The following is a 16,904-nucleotide window of genomic DNA, read 5'->3' as shown; positions in this document are numbered from 1 at the left end:
TCTGCTATTTTCTAAAAGTTTTTATATTCTTTTAACTACACAAAAAGCAATTCAATGTCGAGTTCAGCTACTTTGGAAAGAAATTCACGCTGGAAAGGACTACTTAATTCAGCCAGAAGCATTTCTGAGCTTTAAGTAGGTTCCTTAGAGCTTCTGGAATCTACTTAAAGCTCGGAAATGTCTGAGTTTGAAAAACAACTCATTTCCCCCCCTCTTTGGCCTATTTTTGTGGCATTGTTCAAACTCCTTTCTGGACTGGAGCCTCACAGTAAACACACAATTTGCTGCTTGGCCACCAAACCAATCACACAGAGCCTTTTAGGTATTTTGCTTCTGGTTTTTACGCACTACTGTGTCAGGTGCACGATGCTATGTACAAGACATTCATAGTAATAGCAGCAAACGAAGAGCAAGTATAGAGAGGGTTTTGTACCTGCTTTGTCCTCTAGGTGGAGTCGAAACTGCACCAGAGTAGCAAAGTGACATATGAGAAGAAGTCAGGAGCCGGAGGCAAAGCTTAGAGAGAAGATAACTAAATTATTGGAAGTGATGCTAAACTTTTCATAAATCCAAATGCATGTGAAAATCAAAATGGGAATCTTACATGTGAGGTACAAAGTACATGTGACAATGTAACAAAAGTCAAAATTCAATAGTTCTGTTGCTTTAGATCCTTCCTCTGACTGCCAGTTTGCATGGAGCTCTAATATCAGTTGGGAAGTTTGGCAGTCACTTTTTATTACAGCAGACACGCTGCCATGTGTGAAATTCCCGTATGTTTGATCAGTCTGTTTTCTGTTTTTTTTTTCTTTATTTGTTTGTGTGCACTGATGAGTCAGTTGCATTATAAATCATCTCTCCCACCTTCTAAAAGTCTTTTGTCAGGAGTTTTTTTGGAGCATTTTGTTTGACAACAAAGGGATGTTTTATGCAGAGGAGGAAGCCTGCGTTGATAGGAAGAAAAAAACAAAAAACAAAAAAAACCTTCCAGGACTGTGGGAACAGCTGCTGTTGACTACCACTCTCACAGGGCTGGTACTCCTGTGTAGTGAGCCATCAAAGTCGAACCTCTCCCCTCCACCTCTGCCCTCTCTAAAAGAAACACCTCCCATTTCCTCTCATCTTCTTACAGGCTCTAAATCAAGGGGGACAATTTCCAGTCAGCTGAGCGAAGAGGGGACTAGAAACAGACCGAGCCTGTGTGTCTCAGTTAGTTTGGCTGAATGTGTCATAACAGAAGCTATTGTCACTTTTAGACCCCATTAAGACTGATGTCATCCCCACACATGCAGATGCAACACAGTGCATACATGATACAAATGATACTCATATCTTTTGAAATCTGGGATTCTTGCATTTAACAACATCTCCTATTAGCTGATATTTGTGCAGATGTAGAAATAAAGCTCATATTTTCTGCACACTGCCCACTTGTGTATCCTACTCAGAAAACATGGTCTCTCCTAAGATGGCGAGGGCAGTCATAACCACTGGAAAGAGGATAATTACGCCCCCTGCTGTTTGTCCTGGCTTATTCTTCTCTAATTATCACCCAGGAGACCAGAAATCTTTGCACACTGACAGACTGTCTGAGGAAGAAAATGAACTAACCAAGCAAATCTTTCTCGTGATTTACTCTTAAAATGGTCCGGGTCAGCTTTAGTTAAGTGCAAGCTGCGAAGGGAAGAAAATATTATTCTTTAGTGTGTTTAAATCTGGCTCTCACATGATGATGTATTAATATCCTCACACGATTTTCCAGCTCATGTCTCTCTCTCTTTTTTTTTTTTTTTTTGTAAAACTGTCTTTTCCATCACCTTCAGAATTCAATCTACAGCACGAAGTGGGTGTTGTGCTATGTTTGGAGGTGTGCAGGATATTGATTGTTCACCCACAGTCATTAAAGAGACAGGAGAACGTGGCCATGGCACCTCTGGGACTGAGTAGGAGAAAAGAAAGAACAGGTCCATATAAAACCCGTAGAGGATGTTCATGAGATTTGTGGCTGAGAGGAGGAAAGTCAGCTTGAGAAGGAAGTGTTTGCGCTCTGCCTTTGCGAAAAACCGCCGCAAGCAAAGGCGCTGGCTGTTCCACCTCTGCAGCTGGCGACGTGCGAGCGACAATAAGTGACTTTAACGGGATCTGCGTGATGAAGTACGGCTCGTGTTTTTCCTGTTTGAGAATGCGTGTGTGCCGTTAGAGTTTGTGCAGTTCGCTGTGTGGCTCAGATGTGTGTGGGTGTTCTGAGTGGGTGCACCGGGAGACTGAAGATGCTCTATCCTGTTTCTCATAAAGTGAACAAGACTGCCTCGGCAGATGAAGCAAAATTGTGTTATTCTTTTGTGATTTTGGCATGTAATGTAAAACGGATATACACAGAGAGTGTTTATGACAAGGCAACTGCTGGTGGATTTACATGATCTGAACATCTAAAAAAACATTTTTAGTACAAAAGAGTTTTGTGTTAATCATTCATTAGAGTTGTTGTTAGAACACTATTTCAGCTTCACTGAAACTGCTTTTAATTGCCAGCCTTGCTTATGTTCCACAGAAAAATGAGCTGCTTTGGCTCCTGTAATGTTTACAAAAAACACCAAAAATATCAAGGATTTAATTCACGGACAAAGACTGAGGTGACAGACACTTTAAAGCAGACATCTCACTGAATATTTAAGGTGGATTTATTAGTGTAATGCCACGTCTCTACACCGAAGTTCAGCAAGGTACTATTCAGTTTTTTTGTGTTTTTTTTTTTTTTAAGCATGAAGCCTCTGCATACAGGGACAAAGGATTTCTACACACCCGATTTAACAGAAGTCAAACAAGTAAATCCCACCAACACAACAACAGAGCATACTGAACCAGTGTGTTATTATTTAAAGCTGTACCAAATGCATCTGGAGAAACAAATAAAGAGGAGTGTAAATTACTGCATGCGTACTGTTCTGGAAGATCAGATTTATAGAAAATGCTTGGAAATGTGGAAAGAGCGATTTCACTAACCATGTGACCAAAAGGATAAACAAATAGAACATACATAGCTACTTTTCTTTTGATGTTTTAATCAGTCTTGTAAGCAAGTCAAATAGGTCAATAACTGTCAAGATACAAGCACATCAGGAAACAATGCAAAATAAGAAGTCTTTTTAAGCCACTAATCACCCAACGTGACGCGTACGAGGTTTACACACAGAGCATATGAAGTGATCCATCCATAAAAAAAAGAAAGAAAGGAAAAAAAAAGCTCTGTTTAGCATTTAGAGGACATTCATTTTCACTTTCACAGATCATCGTCTAAAAACTAGCACACTACCAGAAGTTTCACAAGTACATGCAGTGAGTTGCAAATTCTGGGTCAAAGACATCCGTACTGATGAGGCTGCTGAAGAAGCAGAGAAGGAGTGTTAAAGTTCACAAAAAAAAAAGAGAAGGGAAAAAAAGATTCACATAACACACCCTCAAAACTGTTCATTTTCTACTGCTAATTTGTGTTGAAAAAAGACTCCTGGGGTAAAAAGGTCTGCCTGAAAGCCAGCCTAGCCAGCGTATGCCGGCTGTCTCTCACTACCTTGCTTTGCCTCTTTCTCTTCATCCAGGTCGGGACAGGGGTGTCACTGCTCTGGCACAGATGTGTCGTCTCTCTCTACTGCCCCCGATCTTCCTGTCTCTAAAAACAGAAACCGGCATGGCAGTTATGCACCGTATAGGACTTGAAGGAAACTTTAAACTGAGTTTCTATTTAAGGGCGGTTCATTTCCAAGAAATATGACTCTTACGATGAATATATATAACAAATATGATTAAAATATATGTTTAATTTTAAAGAGATAATGCAACGCTTAGAACTTGATTCCTTATCATGGCCGATAAAACTGACGAGCACTTCAGCTGTAAAAAAGGGGGTCTGCCCCTGTGGGAGGTGCTTGTGACGCTTGGTTCCAGTACGACAGGCCCATTAATTCTGCTTGGCCCTTTAAAGCATATAGTGTACCTAATGCACCTGAAGCTATAAATACTTCTCCTACATAAGGATACAAGGCAGCCAGCAACTGGGTTAGGAAGAATCACTGACGTAGACGCCTTGTGTCAACCTCATCCCCAAAGAAAAAGCTCCTTTGTCTCACAGGGGGGAAAAAGTGGCATTTTGAGAGCTAGGATTCAAAAGTTTTATATCTTCAAAAAGTTTCCAGTGGTCCAGATTTAAAAAGACAAACTATGATTTGAAGGAACGCAGATGTGCAGATTCGGGAGTTTAACTTTTACTGTTTTTATCTTTGATCTTGGTTTGCAGAAGGCAGAAAATCCATCTAAATGCAGCGTGTGCTCGAGCTGAAACAGAACAAGTCTTCACACTTCTCCACAGTTGCTTACAAAAAAAAAGAAAAGAAAAAAAAAAGCATCTGTTGTGACAATGTAGCTTGACATTTTTGAAACTAAACTGAACTCGGATTAAAGTCTTTTATCACCGGCGCTTTCACGGTAAATCTGGAAAGAGATTCATGTAGTAGAAAAAAATAATTCAAAGAGTCAATCATCTGTTGCTAAATGAGTCAGATATGTATTTCATTAATCACACTTGGTTTGAGCCTCAAAGGGCTCTAATAGTTGTATTTAATTATGTATACAATTTAAATTGATTCTTTTCCTGCTGTGTAAATGGGGAAAAAATGGCTCGTGTTCCTGCATTATGCAGCATTTGGAACATCCCTAAAACATCAAACTGTGCTAAATTATTTAACAGTAAGCCTAAAATTTGCTTGCTTATCATTTGGAGAATATTAAATTGCTTTAACTGCAAGACTCAAGAGACAGTTTACTAAAATGGCACTTTAGTGTCACTGTTATGTTACAAGGTCTTATTCCCCTTGGATAATATTGAATATTTCCAAGATTATACCTTCTAAAAAAAAGAGGAGGACAAAGTTTTGAATTAAAGAAAAAAAAAATCGATTAAAAAAAAACTGGATTAGATCCGGCTTCATCCCTTCATCATGCCATTTTGCCGTTGAACAAGCTGTGCAATTCACAGCAAAAATGTAAAATTTTGTTATTTCGATTACAAATTAGGCTATAACATAATCAGGTCATTTACAGCAGTGTGTGGTGTGACAAGTTTGACACGAATCTGCAAAGTGACAAAGAAAAAGTCTTGTTTTTCCGAGTACTGTAATTTTTTTCCTCATAAATTTACCTGTTCTCTTACCTTATTTCACTCCTTTTGGGGCTGGCTACCTTTAAAGTCTTATCCCTAGATTCTACACCACTGACCTGTTGAACACATCCCCAGTGATGCTCACCTCCTCCCCTTCTGTTTTGTCCTCTGGCTTCAGCTTCTTGCGAGTCATGTGGCCACGAAAGCCAGCCTGAATCTTAGCAGCAGCCCTGTTGGCTTCGGGATCATCCAGGGGGATGTCCATTATGTCCTCCTCCTCCTGGGGCCGGCTGCACTCCTCCTGTGTAGAGGACCACAAAGTATGAGTGAACAGATTTCATGTTTTTCTTCATGAAACACTGGTGGGATAATCTCATGTTCATAACAGATTGCAGGACCATATTTTGTAAAGTTAACCATATAGGTTGCACTGTCTTTTTTGACAGCAAGCAACTTGTTCATTCTTGTTACACAACTTCACTGGGGCTCTTAGGAGGTCAATGGCCCGCTTTTTCCTCACTCTTTCCCCTCTTGTCACATACAGCATATAATACTGCTGATTTCATCGTTTAGCCTGGAAAAGCCATTATCTCTCATATCACAAAACATAAAGCAATGCACAAAATTGATGAAAAAGACTGCGTGGTAGTTTAATGTTTGTGGATAACTGTAGTTTCATCAAGCAAAGCTTAAGTGAAGTTAGAAGTTACCTTTCAAAGAAAAGATAAACTTGTAATTCTGCCGCATTCAGCGTAAAAAAAACAAAAGGATGACCCAGCGAAAGCGTCGCAGTCACAGCAGCCTCTCGTTCAGACACTAAAAGTACAGAATCCACTGTCCCAAAGGAAACATAGGGTGGGTGGAAATTCTGGCTTGTCACAAACTGTCAGTGGAAGAGTGCCAAAGCTGTCGACGAGTTATGTAAACACCAATTCAAATCGTGTGGCAAACGCATATCAGCTACACCCCGTGCTTCGCTTATGGTAACAGACTGACATTTCACACAAAGGCAGCCCACAGAATGATCCCACTGTCATCCCACTACCTCAGTGAAGCAGTGCATCATGTCTCCAGTGAAACCCCTCCAGTGTAGGAGTGTGACCACCCACCTGTTCAGCCAGCATTCATTAGCCTCTCTGTCTGACTGCTCACTGAGCAGCCCGAATCCAGATCTTTCACAGCAGCAGAGGTGCAGGGTTGCTGCTGCACTGGATTTTTCTGGCAACACACCTTCTCAGTCTTACTGTTATTGAGTTCCTCGAGGGCTCTTTGATTTATTCTGACTCAGATTGATTTGAAATATTCTGGTGAAAATTCTCTTTTAATGTGATGAAAATAGCTCGAAATAGTTTTATAACAAGCCTTTATGTGGAAAAAAAGATCATTATTTGAGGACCATGAAACCACAGTGGCTACCATATACTGCACTCAAGGCAAAAAGAAAAACACACACAGCGGTGTGCATCCGAGGACAACCACATTTGGCAACTAACAAACTATAACTGTACATGCATCCACCTGGAAAACTGATCAGTGCCTAAAAATAGATCGAAAAATATTTTTGAAAAAGTTCATCTGAAGCTCGTACTTACGTTATGACAGTCCATTTCTTACTCTCAGAGATGATTTCAGTCTTCAGGTGATATGACCTGCTATGACTTCTGTGCCCGAATTTCTATGTGGACCAAGCAAAAGCTCTCTTTAAACGAGTCTCCGGTATAATACAGATGTCTCACTGGCTCTTACTAACAATCACTGTATGTTCAGTAACACCCGCTCACGCACAGAGTGAGAGAGAGAGACATACAGTGAGAGGGAGAGAGAGGGAGAGCGGCAGCAAGGGAGCGATTGAGAGAGGAAGAGGAAGGGAGGGAGAGAAAGAGAGACCTCCTACAAACATAACAGCATGTGTTCATCTTTTCAGTCTCATTAGGGTTTCTGACCTACTGTGTTCATTTTACAGTTACAAACATGTAACAGAGCTTAACATTCACTAAGAACAACCTGATGACTGAAGTAAACGAAACAGGCTGGACTGTGCTCTATTTCTCTCTCAGCAATTTATAGCTTGACAGTTTTTCCCACAACTTAATTCATCCTGGATGCAAACTAGGAAAGACTACCACATGCACCAAGCACCATTAAAATTCACACAAGTTGCAGTGTTACAATAACAAACTCCCCAAATAAAAACAAGTGACAAACTTGGAATTACTATGTAAACCAGATGGCCATAAAACAATAAATGCTGACTTTGAAAATTCTACAAATAGTGTGAAAATAAAACTGTGTAAGCATCTTGGGCTATTTTACACTAGGAGGTGTTATAAATTTATTAGAGGCAGAGTGAGCTAACAGCCCTCTCCATCCCTCTGATCCCAGCTGGTATGGCCGCCCACACTCCTCTGCCAGCCTCAGAGACAAGACGGAGAGAGAGGGAGAAACAGAAAACATCCATTTATCTGAGTTATATCTCTGACATTAACTCACTCCTGCTGGTTTGCTTGCCATTCACATTCAGACAATATGCTAAGTTATGCAAACGCCTAATTTCACTGGGCTGATCTGCTTTATCGATCAGCTAACTTTCTCAAACTGGGTATTTATATTTATACTCACTGGAATGAATTAAGAAGTCGATCCTGCTTTCATGAGTGCATCTAACACAGTATTGAGATGATTAATGTATAGGAATTTCGTTGTGGGCAGTTGTAAATAGACAGTTAAAAGCATAACAGTCCAACATTACAGGGGAGAGCTGCTAGGTTACTGCTTGAGCAGCTGGATTTACATTTATACACTCCACAGTTTTGCTGTGTTTCAGCTAAAGTCAAATCCATCGCTAGGTAGGAAAATACAGAAACTGATGTTTAATCACTCGGCTAAAACTGTTATTAAAGGTAGATTACTGATACAGAGGGTGCCTAGCAACTATCAGCATCACCATCTCCTATTAATTCCATGACGACATGAAGAGAGCAGGATGGTGAGGGGTTACCATAGTAACATCGTCAGTACCCCTTCCTACACTCCTACTTTGTGTGTGTGCGCGCGCGCGCGTGTGTTTGGAGTCCTGTTGGTCCAGACAAATCAGACGGGGCTAACTGTGACAGCAATAAAAAAAATTACAGGCTTAATTCACAAGACAAATTGTTTAGTTGGTCTTTTATGATGACAGATTAGAGAATCAAGCTTCAATCTGTGGAGGCAGTGGAGGCTCCCAGGAGGAGTGCGGCAGGAGTGAAGGCCTCCGACGGCCTCTTCCGCGTGCCCAAATGTGAAAAAAAGACTGATTGCGCTTAACTTTGAATGTGAAATTCCTGTAGATTTCAGCTGAGATAATGACATTCAAAGTATAAGTGCAAACTACCATAAGTCATCCAGAAAAGGAACTATTTCGAAGGTATTTTCAATCACCCACCCCCAGATCCACCAAGGGAGAAGAAAATGAAGGCCTCTGTTGATCAGGCTTGTCCTCACAGAGGTTATTTATATAGGCTACCTGAGACAGGAATGGAAACAGAACAAACTGTAGCCTAGCTAAAGCAATCTCTGTGTCAAACATTCATCCTCAGCTGGCTAACAGAAAGTGGAGGGCATGAAGTTAGCTGCCAGTTTATTGCTAATTTTTTAATAGGGTCATGTCTTTACTGTGTACAATTATTAATTAATACCTTTAAGATGCAAAGTAGCTTTCACATTTTAACGATAAAGGGAGGAGTGAACACCCAGTGTTAAAAAGAATCAAGATTACCTTGTCAGTACTCTCTTGCACTGTGGTGTCCTCAGGTAGCTTTTCTTCTCCTTGGTGGACATCAGCAGCCCAATCTGCACTGTGAGGGAGCGTGATGTTCTCCTCCTCATGCATCATGGCACTTTTCTCTTGTATTTCAGAGTCAGTCATCCCCTCTCCAAGTTCCTCTCCTTCCTTTGATGTGACCTCTTTTTCCTCCACTGTGTCCTCTGGCTGCGACCATACAAGTGTTATCCGACTCTCCTCGTTCTCCTCCGGTGGATGTTGCGCTCTCTCCTCAAAGACTTCTCTCTCTGCCCCCATTCTAGCCATTGATGTATTTGACTGGGTTGCTTGTGATGAATTATTTTCCGCCCCACCATCATTAATTTCCTGATCCCTTGTCTTGCTGTAAACCTTCTTGTGAGTTTCTTCGATATCTCCTCCAACCACATCTGTCATGTGGCCTTCTTTGAAATCAGGGTCATCTGAGCCTGTCTCTTTTTCTGAATCTTCACTCTTGAGAAATATGGCCTCACTTAGCTGCTCATTATTTTCAATTGCAGGATTGGTTTCATACTCTTGGTTCTCTTTTTCTGCCTCTGTGCTATGCTGATTTAATGAGCTGGTGTCCTCACCTTTTTCCTTTTCATCATCATCATCATCATCATCACTTAAATTGAAGTCATCTGTCCATTTGGCCCTGTTAACTTCCTTTTCAGCTTCATGTTTATGGCTGCCTTGTGTATCAGCAACACAGTGGCCAGTTGGAATTGCAGTAGTGTCCTCTGACTCTTCCTTCTCTCGCATTTCTAATACGTCCATCTGTAAGGCATTTGTTGAACTCTGTTCCTCTGGCTGTTTCTCCGCAGCCTTACTAATCTGCTGAGCTTCTGGAACATCTTTAAAGCTAATTTCAACCAAAGAATCCTCCTTTGGAATAACATTACCATCTAAGCTACCCCTGCTATGAGCTACACTTTCATGAGTCTCCCCAGAATAAGCTTCAGTCTCTGTTCTTTCCTCGTTTCCTTTGTCTGGCTGATCCTCTGCTTGTTCTCGGTTGTTCTCAGTGATTTCAGCTTGAGCCACTGACGATTTTACAAGAATGTCCTCCGGCTGGTGTTTCAGATTTTCTTCACTAACACGTGTAACATTCTCAGCAGTTGCTCCTTTCATTGTTCCCTCTGTTCCTTCAAGCTCTGCAGCGCACACATCCACATCAGCTAGGCCAGAATACTGAATGACTTCCACTGGCTCTACAACTTCAGTATTTTCCTCTTCTCCTGAATCGACAAGCTCCTCGTGTGCAACTGCTGGTCCTTGTTTGTTAACTTCCTCATCTTCTGATGCTATTAACTCCAGAGCACACACATCCACATTTGACAGCCCTCTGAATGATGACAAGTCAGTGGGCTCTAACTCAAAGTGAGGTATATTTTGGTCTGGAACAGTTTCATTAGCCGTCCTGTCAACTTGATCAAATACAGTTACTGCTGGATCGCTTTGGTTGTCTGTGCCACTCGGTTCCTCTGACTGTGCAGCTGCTGTTCGGAACCTGTAGACTGACTCTTCATTGTCAGTGTTTTCAGTCTTTTTTGAGACATTAGGGTGCGAGATTTCATCTGAACGACTTGATTTGTCTTCAATTCGGGACTCAAATGATTTTTCTCTAAAAAGTAAAAATAGAACTTATGCAATTAAAATGCTCATGAAATGACAGAGCAAAACGATGCTTTTCAAAAGAGAACATGTAATGATGCCTCTGTAAAACTCATCTGGAAATTATGCTTATCTTCCTGCAGCTGGTGGTCTTTTTTTGATGAGTTCTTCCCTTTCTCCTCAACCTTGGCACTGCAAATCTAACAGTGATTCCATTACTAAGCTGATGAGTTTCTGGTATTTTAGGCTTTTGTTCCACAATGTATTTTCCCTTTTCTTGATAACATCCCCTGAAAATGCCAAATTTCTATAGGATGTGTGGCTATTAAATAAAGAGAATGAACTAAATGTAAGCTTAATACTGCATTAGCAACATTAATTAATTGCAAACCTTCTTACACTACAGCATTCATTTTAAAATACTGATTATTTCTGGTTTTAAAAACGTTCAGCTTCCATGAGACTGTTATAGTGCATGTCAAAAAAATATCAGTTTTATTGCGAGGATAACTGCAGTCACGTGACTTTTCTTTTCTAGTTTTCCACAGCGACACAAAACCACAACTGTGCCTACAAAAAACAAAAACAAAAAAAAAACCTTAAACCAAATGACTCCAGAAGCACTTCAGCAACAAAAAAAAGATGCTGTATTTCATCATCATCACTCTTCTCTGTCCTTTCCCTCTCGTTCCTCCTCTCCCTTTCCACTCGCGCCTCCTGACTGCACATCACATGAGACTCACTTGGAAACGGTCACCTCTGTTGCTGTTTCTTTTGAAGTGTTAGTCTGAAAAACAAACAAACAGACACAAAGAAAAGTCTGCAACAGTGAACTGAAAGTAGCTGCTGAACAGAAACAATCTGCTTTGATTTGCAAATGATTTAAACCCTATAATTAGTTGGAAGAAAGACATCACGTCGAGTGCTGAAATTGAGAATTGTTAATATCTTCTGAAAAATGCCGTGCTGATTTGTATATCGATTGGCAGCCGTGTGGCGATATATTTTTTTTTAATTTAAGAAAGGGACAATAAATCACCTAAAATGTAACCCTTAAACATCACCCCAAACCTTTCAGTTCAAATCTATTACTTTAATCTCAGAAAGTTTTTTCCAAAAAGAATAAAACTGGTTTTTGCTTAAATAGCCATATTCTCCATGACTTACCTTAGATCCCTAAGTATAGTTGCACCTGATGGGATTAGCCCTCTTTAACTGTCTTATATCTCTTATCCTAAAGTTCAACAACACTGACCTAAGTCCCCTTGGCTACTGTTAAACACATTTCCTGTGTTGCTCACCTTTTCCTCTTCTATTTTGCCCTCCGGTTTCAGCTTCTTACGATCCATGTGGCCACGAAAGCCAGCCTGAATTTTAGCAGCAGCCCTGTTGGCCTCAGGGTCATCCAGGGGGATGTTCATTATGTCCACAATGTCCTTCTTCTGGGGCTGGATGCCCTCCTCCTGTGTAGAGCCACCAAGTATGAATTTATGATGCTAGAGGAGCAGATTTCATGCTCATATGGGAACGAGTTTCTTCATCAAACACTGGAGGAAGAATCTCATGCTTAACAGATTGCAGCACCATATTTTGTGAAGTTAACCATATAGCTGCACATTTGTTTTGCTTTTTTTGACAGCAAACAAATTGTGGTTATTCTTGTTATTAAGTAAGTGCAATGGGGCTCTTTGTCACTTCAAAAGTCAACACCATTTCCACAGGTGTAGAAAATAAAACAGCAACCATTCAATCTGCCTTTACAAACATCTGTGAAAAAGCTCTGATGAAAATGTTTTATCACTAGCAGTTTTAAAGTATATCTGGAAGCAGATATACCAGAAAACCCCCCTGAAAGATTAAATCACCTGTGGTTAAATTAGTCAGCTACGTCTTTCATTAATCTCACTTAGCCTCAAAAAGGCTCTAAAAGGTGTATTTAATTATGTATACCATTTAGAGGAAATATTTTCCTGGAGTGTAAATGGGAAAAAATGGCCTGTGTTCCTGCATTATGGAGTAAATGGAACCACCTTGAAACATCAAAACTACGCTAATAATTATTGAAGAGCATGCCAAAAGTTGTTTTCTTATCTTATATAGAATATTGAATTGCTTTAGCTGCAAGACCCAAGAGACTGTTCCCTAAGATGGCACATCATGACTATTTTTATGTTACAAACTTTCAGCCTCCTTAGATAGTCTTGAATATTTATATGAGGTTTAAAGTCTTGAATTTATGAGAAAAAAAGATTGTGTTTTTGTCCATAAACCTCATTACTTCATAAAACCTCAAATGCAAACTGGGAAAACTCAAAAGTGCTCTGTGTAAAATACAACAGGATGAATGTAAGTGGCAGTTTGCTTATAACTTACCAATTTCACTAAGTGTAGTTGTTGTACCTGATAGGATTAGCTCTTTTTAACCGCCTTACATGTCTTATCCCAAAGTTGAACACCACTGACCTGAGGCCCCCTGGCTGCTATCTTCAATTTTACTTACCTTTTCCTCTTCTATTTTGCCCTCTGGTTTCAGCTTCTTACGATTCATGCGGTCACGAAAGCCAGCCTGAATTTTGGCAGCAGCTCTGTTGGCCTCAGGATCATCCAAGGGGATGTCCATGATGTCCTCCTCCTGGGGCCGGCTGCACTCCTCCTGTGAAGAGAACCAGAAAGTATGATGGTAGAGGAGCAGATTTCATGCTTATATGAGAAAGTTTTGCTGTGTGAAACACTGGTGGGAGAATCTCATGCTTAACAGACCGCAGGACCATATTTTCTAAAGTTAACCATAGATGCTGTACAGTCTTTTTTTGACTCGAGTGAACTGTGCTTACAGAGCTTCTCATTGGCTTTACATAACTGCAGTTGGGCTCACTGTCACCTCAAACCAGTGTACTTCTAGTCACAAGCCCAGATTAATGGGGATGGTTGCTGAAAGGGCATCCAGTTTAAAATCTTTGCCAAATCGAACAAACATCAAGAATGAGATTTCCATACCGGATCAGCTGGGGCCCAGGTTAACAATGACCGCCTCTGGTGCTGTTTGCCAACAGGGTGCCGGTGGAAACTGTGCTACTGTTAGCCAAAGACAAATGAAGAGTAAAGGCGGAAGGCATGTTAGGAGGCAGTGAGAGAGAAGGAAAGCAAAACAGATTACATATGTGTGAATACGAGGGAGACAGGTGTAAGTGAAGCTGCAAGGAGTAGAGGTAGCGAAGGTATATGAGTTTAAGAAGAAAAGAGTGCAGGCAGGGTGGAGTGGGAGGGGATGAGTGTCAGAGATGATTTGTGACAGAAGGAGAGCATAAAGTCGAGTATATCAGAAGGTCAACTTAGGTAAAGCAGCTTGGAGACAAAGTTAGAGAGGCAAGGCTCGTTAGAGTGGTTAGGACATGAACAGAGGCGAGATGTACTGGACAAAAGAAGTTAATTATGGAGCTATCCAACAGGAGGAAAAGAGGAAGACCACAGATAAGATTTATGGATGTAGTGAAGGAGGACATGCCGGGGGTCTGTGATAAAGGAGGATGCTGACCATGGGGTGAGATGGAAACAGATCCACTGTGGTGAGCTCTAACAAGAATAGCCAGAAGAAGAAGAAGAAGAAGACGAATATACCATTTAAACTGATTTTTTTTTCCTCTACTGTGTAAATGGAAAACTGGTTTTGGAGCATACCTAAAACATCAAACTATGTTAAATTGCCTAAGACCATGCATAAAATTTGTTTGCTTATCATGTACTGATTATTCAGTTGCTTTAATGGTAGGACTCAAGAGATGTTTTATTAAGATGGCACATTAGTGCAATTAATCCTCGAATAGTCATGAATATTTCCAGAAATGAGAGAAAAATTGTGTTTTTGTCCTTAAACCTCATTATTTCATCAGACAGACCCAAGACTCAAAAAGTGCTCTCGATAAAACACAGCAGCAAGACTGTAAGAAGCAATGGTCATATTGGTCTCTCTATTGCAATGTAGGAGTAGTACTAAAGTTGGATCTTTGCCGTCTTGCTGTTGAACAGGCTGTCCAATTCATGGAAATGTCTCTTCAAATCTCCTTACTATGACTGTGCTTAAGTCTGTGGTGCAATGAGCTTGATCCAAGTTTGAAGAATGAGGAAGAAAAAATAATTAGTTTCACTTATAATTTTTTTTTTTGCTTTAATTCTCAGAACACTCCTTTATCTTTTGTAAAACTGAGTTTTTCCCTTAAAATTTCCTCTTGCATCAAAGACAATATCAAACTTTTTATTTAGTAAATTAATTTTTTTAAACTCTGAAAATTTTCCCTAAAATGTTTAATTGGTTTATGCTTAAACAACCTAGCCCTCATTAACTGCCTTATATCTCTCATACCCAAGCTCAGTCCAACTGGCTGCTGTTGAACACAATGTTGCTCACCTTATCTCCTTCTTTGACCTCTGGCTTCAGCTGCTTACGAATCATGTGGCCACGAAAGCCAGCCTGAATTTTGGCAGCAGCCCTGTTGGCCTCGGGATCATCCAGGGGGATGTCCATGATGTCCACAATGTCCTCCTTCTTCTGGGACTGGCTGCACTCCTCCTGTTCAGAAGACCAACAAGTACTAGTTTATGATGGTAGAGGAGCAGATTTAATGGTCACATGAGATTTCTTTTCTCTATCAAACACTGGTGGCAGGATCTCAAGCTTCACAGATTGCAGGACCACATTTTGTAAAAAGTTAACCTTGTTTGTCTTTGTTTTATTTCGCATTGGAGGACTAGGGTTTTTGCAGCATGAACAGCCTGTTTTTCAGAATCAGAATCAGAATACTTTATTAATCCCGAAGGAAATTAGTCATAGCAAATGGAATCAATCTAATTTAAGTCCAGACTTTGACTAGGTAACCCAAAGCCTTGATTTTGTTTTTCTGAGCCATTTTGAGGTGGACTTTTTTTTGTCTTTTACTTGCAGACCTTATTTCTTATCTGTTCTTGTGTTTCTTTAGACCATGTCATGACACCAGGTAGGTTTTTCTCATAATAAATGAAATCTTTTCTTGGAAACATTTAAGTGCGACAAACTAAAAAAATAAATAAAAATGAGAAGGCACTGTATTTACAACAGCACACATTTGCAGTATAGGTCAGAGAACTAAACTGGCCTGTTTGCAGTTAAAACCTGTCATCCAATAAAAACTTCTGGCCCATTGGAACCACAATATATGACAAAAAAGAACAACAACTGTTGAAATAATATGCCGAGCAACTAAAGGCAACATATGCTTTCAAAACCAGTCTTTGGAACATTAGCCCGCAGTTTTCTTGGTGATTTTTTTTTAATGTTTTGTCCAATTAAACATGAGCAGATATTACATTTATATAAAATTCTAATTAAATTTAAAGTTATTTTCAGCCTTTAATATCTGTTGGTACCATTTTCAGGTAAACACAGAGTTGGTTTGTCTTTTTTCTTATTGAGTATCTTGTATATCACTGCATGTTGTTTCGTGTTACAGTTTACACAGCAGTCCAACTCTTTGGAGAATGAGGTTGCACAAGTATGGTGCGACCATTACCTAAACTTATACAACTACCTCAAGGCTTTTGAACGCATGGTTGTTGTAGAATCTATCTTCCAGTTTAGCAGCCCACTCGGCAGGGTCCATGCCACTCTCTGCAATGACAGAAAAGCCGTACTTTTCAGGTCAATTCAGTTTCATTTACATTATGCAAAGTCACAAGGACATGCTAGTAATTTCGAGGAGCTTATGGGAAATATGATAGGCAAACTATTACAAGTATTTAGCGAAGAAAAGAAACATACACAAATCTTTGAACGGGACATACTGTTACTTCATCACGTTAAAAGTTAGAAAGTTATAGTTACCTTGTCTTTCTTTTAGAAGAGCTTCGAAGTACTGCGCGGCATATTTGGGGATGTCTTCAGGCTGGTCTCGTAGGACTTCACGGGTCAGTCCCTCTAGTATGGTACCAAATCCTCGCGGGACCCGCAGGTGAGTGTTTGAGAAAGGCACTGCCATTTTTTAAGGGGGCACAAACGTCTGTGACAGCTAGCTCTAAACGACTCTCATTAACTGACTTCAGAATACCAGAAACCTTAACAAAATTTTTTATGAATTAGTCACAGTGGATACCTAAAAACTGGCAGCAACCCCAAACCAACTGTTCACCCCGGAGTGTTTTGTTGATAGTTGTTTCTAAGCAACGATTAGCGCTACTACGGCCATCAGGAAGGGTCAAATGACATGAAAGTCAAGAAATGACAGCTTTATTGAATATAAACGTCAATACAGATACACCACGCGAACAATAGAATAAAAAAAGCATAAATGGAAAACAAGTACATCCTTCAAAACCATATATACATAA

At 40.2% G+C, this 16,904-nt stretch overlaps 1 protein-coding gene across 2 annotated transcripts; it reads right to left on the bottom strand.

Annotated features, from left to right (window-relative positions):
- Window positions 1–6,755: 6,755 nt before the first annotated feature.
- On the bottom strand, window positions 6,756–16,557 carry spa17 (sperm autoantigenic protein 17). Of its 2 annotated transcripts, none has more exons than XM_005915837.3 (7): window positions 16,402–16,557; window positions 16,106–16,188; window positions 14,953–15,114; window positions 13,048–13,200; window positions 11,849–12,010; window positions 11,291–11,334; window positions 6,756–10,557 (listed from the first exon to the last, which is right to left on the bottom strand). In XM_005915837.3, exons 1-7 carry the CDS (start codon window positions 16,553–16,555, stop codon window positions 8,829–8,831), a joined length of 2,487 nt encoding a protein of 828 aa, XP_005915899.2. In that variant the 5' UTR covers window positions 16,556–16,557; the 3' UTR covers window positions 6,756–8,828. The 2 variants fall into 2 exon arrangements, with proteins under 2 accessions (XP_005915899.2, XP_005915898.3); XM_005915836.3 differs by having other exon boundaries at window positions 16,109–16,188.
- Window positions 16,558–16,904: the final 347 nt, after the last annotated feature.

This window comes from Haplochromis burtoni, unplaced genomic scaffold, assembly GCF_018398535.1.
Source record: "Haplochromis burtoni strain Fernald_Lab_line unplaced genomic scaffold, NCSU_Asbu1 Contig_15, whole genome shotgun sequence".
Lineage (NCBI taxonomy): Eukaryota > Metazoa > Chordata > Actinopteri > Cichliformes > Cichlidae > Haplochromis > Haplochromis burtoni.
This window is presented reverse-complemented; position numbering and strand designations above follow the sequence as displayed.

Excerpts from the sequence above, each read along its gene's own strand:
- spa17 (XM_005915837.3), bottom strand. The coding sequence starts at position 16,555 with ATGGCAGTGCCTTTCTCAAACACTCACCTGCGGGTCCCGCGAGGATTT. Across the intron at positions 16,189-16,401 it reads TCTTCTAAAAGAAAGACAAG|AGAGTGGCATGGACCCTGCC; the intron begins GTAACTATAACT and ends CTGTCATTGCAG. Across the intron at positions 10,558-11,290 it reads ACAGAGGTGACCGTTTCCAA|AGAAAAATCATTTGAGTCCC; the intron begins GTGAGTCTCATG and ends TTTACTTTTTAG.